Raw genomic sequence first — 7750 nt, 5'->3', positions numbered from 1 at the left:
CTTCTCCCTAGTAGTTATTATTATTCAAGGTGCGTGCATAGGTAGATCTTTAAAAATTGTTTGCAAACTTAATATCATGTTTCTAAGGTTATCGTTTTGGATTAATAATATTCTTGTTTTATATGAGTTTGGTCGTGCACCTAATGAGTTTTTGCATGTACAAGTTGAAAATCTAATACTCCATTGCCATTATATTGTCATGTAAAGTCAGTCTTCCTTTTTAATTCTTTAAGGCGTGATTTACTCATTGTCATTATATTTTATCAATGATGAGAGTTTCAACATTAATATTATCATTATTCTTAGTATTATTACTATCCTTGTTAGTATGCTTTCAAATATTAACAAGTTATTTAATTTATGCCTTTATATGGCTAAGTTTTAAGAATTATTATTCTTTTTAAAGGAGGATTATTTTCGAAGGATTTTTAGTAGTTATATGATTTTATGATCACAATTTATAAAGAGGCCACGGCTTGTTATTTATTAGCAAGAACGGTAGCTATTATATTATTTACCCATGTACTTTTTGTATAAGTCATGTGGACAAGGTAGTTCCCCTCGTAATAGACTCAGTAAGGAATACTAAACTTGGGGGGTGTGCACACTTTAGGCAAGATACCTAGGCAAGGAAAAAGGATTTTTATCAAGGTTATATACTTTATACAAGTATTATCAAGTATCCAGAAAGGTTTTTTGAAATTAAATATTTCAAAAGTTTAATTAGATAAGGTGTTTAATATTCCGCATATACATGTACTCAGTATTTTTACTGACACGCTTTTTGTTTTGTTTTGTTTTATGGCTTTGTCCCTGTGATGACCCTTTTGGTGAGCAGATTTTACAGGTTGATGCATACTTCATATGGGGAGCTAGTGAGGAATCATAATTAGTCAAGGAGTTGTTATTTTATTTTCTTTATTTTCATTGTTATATAGTTGTACAATAAAGTTTATATTAATAAAGAGAAGTTATTTAAGTTATTTCCGCTGCATTAGTTTAAAGTTCACTTAGTAGTTAGTATTAAAGCCTTTAACGTTATCACGTGGCGGTAATACTCTCAAGTTTCTCAAGGAGTTTTATATTAAAATAAGTTTTCCAAAAGAGAGAAATTTGGGGGTGTTACAACCACTGGTGGAGGCGTCCTTGGTGGGCGCCCCCTTTTTTCCTGAATTTTTTTTTTCAAAAAATAGGTAGGCGTCCACCATGGACGCCCCACCACCGGTGGAGGCGTCCATGGCAGGCGCCTCACCATGTGGTGGAGCGCCTGCCATGAACGTCTCCACCGGTGGTGGGGCGTCCATGGTGGACGCCTACCTACTTTTTTTAAAAAGAAATTCACTGTAACAGAATAAAACAGAGGAGAGGAGGGTGTGGGGCTACAACGGTGGTGCTGTGTCGGTGGTGGTGCAGTGGTGCGGCGGCGGAGGTGTGGCAGCGGTGGTGAACTTTGTCAACTTGTTTGGTTTTTTTTCCCCTCTTCTTTCACAAAAAAAGAACATTATGGGAGGTGGTAGTGGCGTTGTGGAGGGGGGGGGGCATGAAGGTGATGGTGGTATGGAAGAAGGGGAAGTGAGGAAAGAGGAGAAAATGAAAAAATAAAATGAAAAATAAAAAATACAGTATTTTATACAAATGGACATTATCAGCAAATTGTAGGACGTGATTTAGCAAACCAGTTAGACAACTTGAACCTATACATGTGGTATAAGACGACCTATTACCTATACTAATTTCTCTTACCTATGGTAAAAAAAGAGGTGATACAAGTGACATTAGCCTATACCTGTGGGCACTAATTTCTCCGAATTTTGGTCAAAACAACCAACTACTCAATTGAAGTGCTTCCAATTTGCATCCCCACTACGTTACATATTCACATCACGACCCTTTTAATTAATTACTTCTCTGATTATCTATCTATATCCTCTTACATCTCGTCCCGGATCCATAGCTTTCTCTCACCTCAATTGTTCTTCATCTAGCTCTGCCTTCTTCTGGACTCAAAAAAAGAGGTGATATATCGGCTCAAAATTTACCTAGATCTACATTCTATTATTCGAATGTAAGGTTTTCTAATTTGGGTTTTTTTTTTTTGTTGTATATATTTGCAGGTTTTTTTTGCTGGGTTGGGAAGCAGCCCTTTCTGGGAAGATCAGATCATGGTATTTTACATGCGTTTTAGTGTTTTAAGCGTTGCTTTGTTCTTGTTCATTTTGGCAAAATATCTGAAATTTTCAAAGTAATTTGAAGTTCTAGTGCTTATTTTGATAGTTCTTGTTTTACTTGTTCAATTTCTGAATTGGATTTCAGCCTTGAAAGTTTTGGGTGAGTTGCATTTACAAATTTATCTAAATGCACAAAGTTGACTCTACTTTCAATGTGAAGTACATTTATATGAAGATCGTACCTGCATGTAGTTTTTATTGCTTATCTGCCTTCTTTTGCTGACTGTCTGATAAAATTGCTGAGATTTCTTGTATTTATTGGATATTGTGTATGTTTAAGATGAATTTGACCTTGGAATTATATCACTTTTGTCCCTCAAATTGTTACTTCTTAAGACAAATGGGTCACTTTTCGACAAGGGATCACCTTTTGCCTTTATGAATAATTTCTTTAGAACCAAAACTTGCCCCCGTCTTACCATAAATTATTGTAAGGAAGTCTTATACTACCTCCGTTTTCTATTATTTGCAACGATTAGACATTTTCCCTCTCTACTTTATGTCAAATCGTTGCACATAATAAAAACCGGAGATAGTACGAGATTTTGTATATGTTCTTTTAATTGGGGATGGTTTAGAGGAACAAAGTTTGGAATTTGGATAAGCTTGATTTATAGCTCCTTCATAAGTATTTGGGAAAGTTACGTAAAAGAAGAGCAATGAATTAAATTTGTTTCTCATAGGAACTTTTTCTTTTTAAAATTGAAACGACGTTGGGTAAGTAGGATGCTGAAGTACCACCAATTTATATTAGTGTGGAACAAACATGTGTTGCAGTTACAAATTTACAATATTCAAGTAACTTAACATCTTAACCTGTCAATTATCATGGGGTTTGTTTATTGTCAGTTGGCTGTTGACCTGTTTTATATTTTTCCCTTCAGCCCCTCCCAAGTAGGTTCTTTTATTTAGTTCCTTTTCTTCTAAAGATGACAAAACAAAGTTTCTAGAACTTACATTGGTTACTTAAAGGTGTGCGCCTCCAGCCACTTTTGGTAATGTGCAAGGCATAGCGCTTTGGAGGTATTTTTGCCAAAGATGCTTTTGGCTTGGAGAGTTTAGATGATCTTTAAAATTGAAACCAAATTTTCTCCGATGAAATTTAACAAATCTGTATGATGCAAATTTGAGCGAACACCCTAAGCTAGATCCCCAAATTGATAAGAATTCTATGTTGCAATATGTGAACTGTTGAGTGAGAATTGGAGGAGGCTCATTATTCCATTCAGGACAGGGACCAAATGTAGTCTGTCATGCTGATGTCTGTTCCTTGTCGAATATCAGCCTTCGACGGCATTTCTCTCCTTGGACTTCTCTCCTCTAGTCTTCTTTCATTGCAATTATCTTTTTGGTGTGCGAGTGTGATGTTATGAATTCCAAAACAAATCCTCTACTATTGGAGCCTTCTCTCTCTTATTTTTTTGTGGAGGTTTTATGTACTTTTCTGTTGTTGTGAGTGAGTGTTATGTCACATGCCCAAAACTTTAGTTGCTACTTGGTTGATGAAAGTCATTGATACAACTACTACAGATTATAGGCAACATTTTTTTCCTGATAAAAGTCGTGTCATATTAATATATACAAGTACATAATGTCACATTTAGGCTTTAAATGCAAGCAATATTAATAAATAAAGAATAATATTATTGGAATACAAATTTATAATGTAGATATGCTTTATTAGAATTGGAATACAAAATTATAATGTAAATATGGTTTATTAGCTTTTCTGCATAGAAGGCATGTCTTGCCTATAGGATGAGATCTCCTTTACATGGATCGATACATTTCAACAAGATCCCATATAACTATGTTTTTCTTGTGTATATTCTTTCAAACATGATCAAAGTTTGTAATATTTGACCACAAAATTCTAAGGTAAAGATTAAGAAAATAGAGGGAGTACCCAACGGTTTGATATAAACTATCAATAGTAATAGCATAATTTGTAAATGCGATTTCAGTAACAATTGCGGAAACGGGGATGATGCGGTTGTTGTACCGCCAAATATCTGCTTAGACCATGAGATATCTCTAGAACTTGCCTAAAACGCGGTTTTTTTTACACTTTACGAAGCGGGTGATATCGGTTCAGAAAACCTTTACGGCACGGGCAATACAATGTGGCCTTGTTTTGACACCATGAGTAATAGTATAGATGTTAGAAGAGGTGTAGAGTGGTCAACAAGCTTCCTGTTACGATTGGTGTGACCAAGGATCTCCATTTAGTCCGTTCTCGTTGGAGCAATTATGAACGAGTTGCTGAGGTTCATATATGATGTGGCTTTAAGTTGTGTTGGTTGGATCTTGATAGGTGTTAACAATAACTTAGTTTATGGAGACAAGAGCTACAAACTTAAAAGTGAAGCTATGTCTAAGTGAAACAGAATGTCTGGTGTGCAAGTTTGGTAGAGGAGGATTGCGATCAAGATGTTGTGAAATCTTGGTGGTCCAACATGTGCCTTTCCACGAGTGTTTCAAGAATTTGGAGTATATCGTAGAAACGAATCAATAAATCATGCTATGCTGGGATAGGCCATATGGATGAGTGGAGTAGAAGGATTCATGTGAGCAACTCATGGGGATTACATGTAGGTCTATAGCCGTCCTGTTTTGTTTGGGATTAAGGCTCTAATAGTTTCTTTATCATAGTTGTAACTATTGATAAGATGAGAGGACAGTTAGTGAACTTCTTTTGCTGGATTCACATCAGTTTAACCAGTCAGTTTCTGTTTATAAGTTTTTCTTTAGGCTGAGCTTGGAGAATGTTCTAATCTTTGGAGGGATATGATGATGGATGACAGGAGATTACTGGCCTTCTTATAAAACGCTCCAATGACATTAAGTGTCCATTTGTTCAATGCAAAAATGTAAACTTAAGTACTTAACCCTCATTTAGTTTGCTACTTTAGCAAAGTGGTTGTTGAAAGAGAGGAAGGGTGAGAAATTAGTAAGCTATGATTAGAGGCAGGTCAGCTGGCGTAATATCGTAAGCTATGTGCAACTTAAGCGACCTTTTAGCAGAGAGTGAACGTAGTAATCCTACACGCGGGGAACATGGAGATGCCAACAATTTTTTTAGTTAGCTCCATGGAGTTCAACTATGCGTAGTGATGCCCTTATTTGCACATTTGGGAACAGGGCAGCAATATTTTTTCTAATCCTTGTATATGAAGCTTTATACTGGTATTAATATATGTTTCAAAAGAGAACTCCTTAGCCATTGAGAAAATGCAACTTTTCCAAGAATGAACTGGTCTCTTCTTTCTGTGTGTCACATTTTTTTTCACTCTTTAATGCCCTACCTCAAGACTCTCTCTTGACTTTGCTGGTGTGTGTTTAAGACATTTTTTTTTTCCTATGAACAGGCAGTTAATGAAGCTGAAGCTAAAGGCTTCAATCCAGGCCTCATCGTTCTGTTGGTTGTTGGAGGACTTCTATTAACCTTCCTAGTTGGAAACTACATACTTTACACCTATGCTCAGAAAAACTTGCCACCAAAGAAGAAGAAGCCCGTTTCAAAGAAGAAGATGAAGAGGGAGAAGCTCAAGCAAGGTGTTGCACCTCCAGGAGAGTAAATATTCATGGTCTTCAAGCAAATCTAAATCGCTGCTTCGGGGTTTTTTTTATATAATTTGTTTCCATGCAACTCTAAATCGAGTTTTGAGTCTTTTTGTAGTTAGTCACAGGTTAGCATCGGGTAATTCAGTGGTTAGTACGAGGACTTTATAAAATCTCAAGTTTCCTTAATAAGCAGGGTCTTTAAGCTTGATTATGTTTTCGCAAAAAAGCTGGTTTAGCTTTCATCCTAGTGATCAAGCACGGTAGCTTCAATGTGATAGGCTGATTGTTCTTGTCTTGTTGGTGTAAAGATGTTGGGACTCGGGAAGTGTTTTCTAGTAATTTTGGGTAGTTTTGTTCACTCTGCTTGAGCACTTAGTGTTGACCCGAAGCTATAATATGTGTTAAGATTTGTTTATCGAATGGAACAATTGTGTGTTAGTGTCAAGTTTATGCTCTGATCTTGTGTACCTGCGTTATTTGGGTAGAAACATCAAACAAGGATTGACAACCTTTTCTTAAACAATCTCGAGTAACGCCTTGTCTCTAATACAAATTACAAAGTAACACGATATATCTCCGGTTTGGGGAAATCAGGTTTTTGGTATCTGTTTGTGTCGATCCTAAGTTTGATTTATTTTTCAGTGATTCAAGTTTACCGATGACCTGATTTTTTTTATAAAAAAATTGTCACAAGTAAGTTAATTTTTAAGTCATCTGCTAAAAGTACAACTTTAGTACTCATCTTTTCTAAACCAGTTAAATTACTTGTGTCCTGTTAACAAATAAAAGAATTTGGTTTTTTTTTTTTTTTTTCTAGTTTTTAAATTCTTTCTCTTTCCTCTCTCTCCTTCCTCCTTCCCCTTGGTTGCCACCCTTCTTTTGAGAAAGTATTCTCCCATATTTGGTACGGAATAACTTTTCCCATATCATTTACTTGACATGATTAGATGTAGCCTATATATGATATATGTAGTAATAGTTAATTGATATGATAAGATAGTGTTAAGATATGATATAATGTTTTAACTAACAATCCCCAAATAAAAATATATGAAAAAACAAATTATAATTTTTTAATATTACTTTTGTCATAAAAATTACATAAATGCCATGGTATTAGACCATATCAGGTATTTGAATATCATTGCTCCCCCTCTTCTCGTTCTTCCCCTCCAAAATCCTCCACAACCACTCAACATTCTAACCCCATTGAAAACCCTACCACCACCCACCAAAAGACACTATCTTTCTCCCTCCTCACCAATCAGCACTAACACCCCACCCTCACCCTCATCGAACCCCAACCACTCGAAACCCCCCCCCCCCCCCCCAACCCAAAACCCAGCACCCCCTACCAATAGTAACTCACCCACCCACCAAAATCTTACCCTCCCACCACCATGGTATCCTCACCCATTTGAACCTAGAGATGGCAGTGGGTAATGGACCTACTCGGATCTGTGGATCCAAATTCATTGGATCCTCAAATTTTGGACCCTATGGATCCCGGTAGGATCTAAAACCTCCTTAGAAAAAACGGATCTGGACTAGGTCCTAAATTATTACCTAGATCCAGATTCGTTTACCTATTTTTATAATATTAATATTATATAATATTATAATATTAGTTATTCTATGTAATAACGGATTTTCCCTTTACTTTCGAATTATTGTTCTAATTAATGTGCGAATTTACTGGATTATTGAGTTCGAAAAATCGGTTGATAATTGTTAATCTTTTAGAAATAGTTGATTAATCTACAGTTTGATAATTAAATAGTTGTAAATGACCGCAATGGTTATTTTTCAGAAATTAAATGTAATTTTTGGTTGATATTAGATGACTTTATTGTTTAAAATCTTTAATTATTGTGAAAATTAGGGTAGCTTGAAGAAACTAGGTAGGATCCGGATTTGTAGGATCCATACAGATCTGGATATGGAACGTCATTCTTATT

General features: G+C 35.7%; 1 protein-coding gene across 1 annotated transcript; it reads left to right on the top strand.

The window, feature by feature from the left end:
• The first annotated feature begins 1784 nt into the window (after positions 1-1784).
• On the top strand, positions 1785-6237 carry LOC104903263 (DNA-binding protein S1FA). Its single transcript, XM_048636261.2, has 3 exons — positions 1785-2015; positions 2115-2165; positions 5597-6237. Exons 2-3 carry the CDS (start codon positions 2163-2165, stop codon positions 5804-5806), a joined length of 213 nt encoding a protein of 70 aa, XP_048492218.1. The 5' UTR covers positions 1785-2015; positions 2115-2162; the 3' UTR covers positions 5807-6237.
• The last annotated feature ends 1513 nt before the right edge of the window (positions 6238-7750 follow it).

The sequence above is a fragment of the Beta vulgaris genome, chromosome 9, assembly GCF_026745355.1.
Source record: "Beta vulgaris subsp. vulgaris cultivar EL10 chromosome 9, EL10.2, whole genome shotgun sequence".
In the NCBI taxonomy this organism is placed as follows: domain Eukaryota; kingdom Viridiplantae; phylum Streptophyta; class Magnoliopsida; order Caryophyllales; family Amaranthaceae; genus Beta; species Beta vulgaris.
Note: the sequence above shows the minus strand (reverse complement) of the source record. Positions and strands in the feature narration are given on the sequence as shown.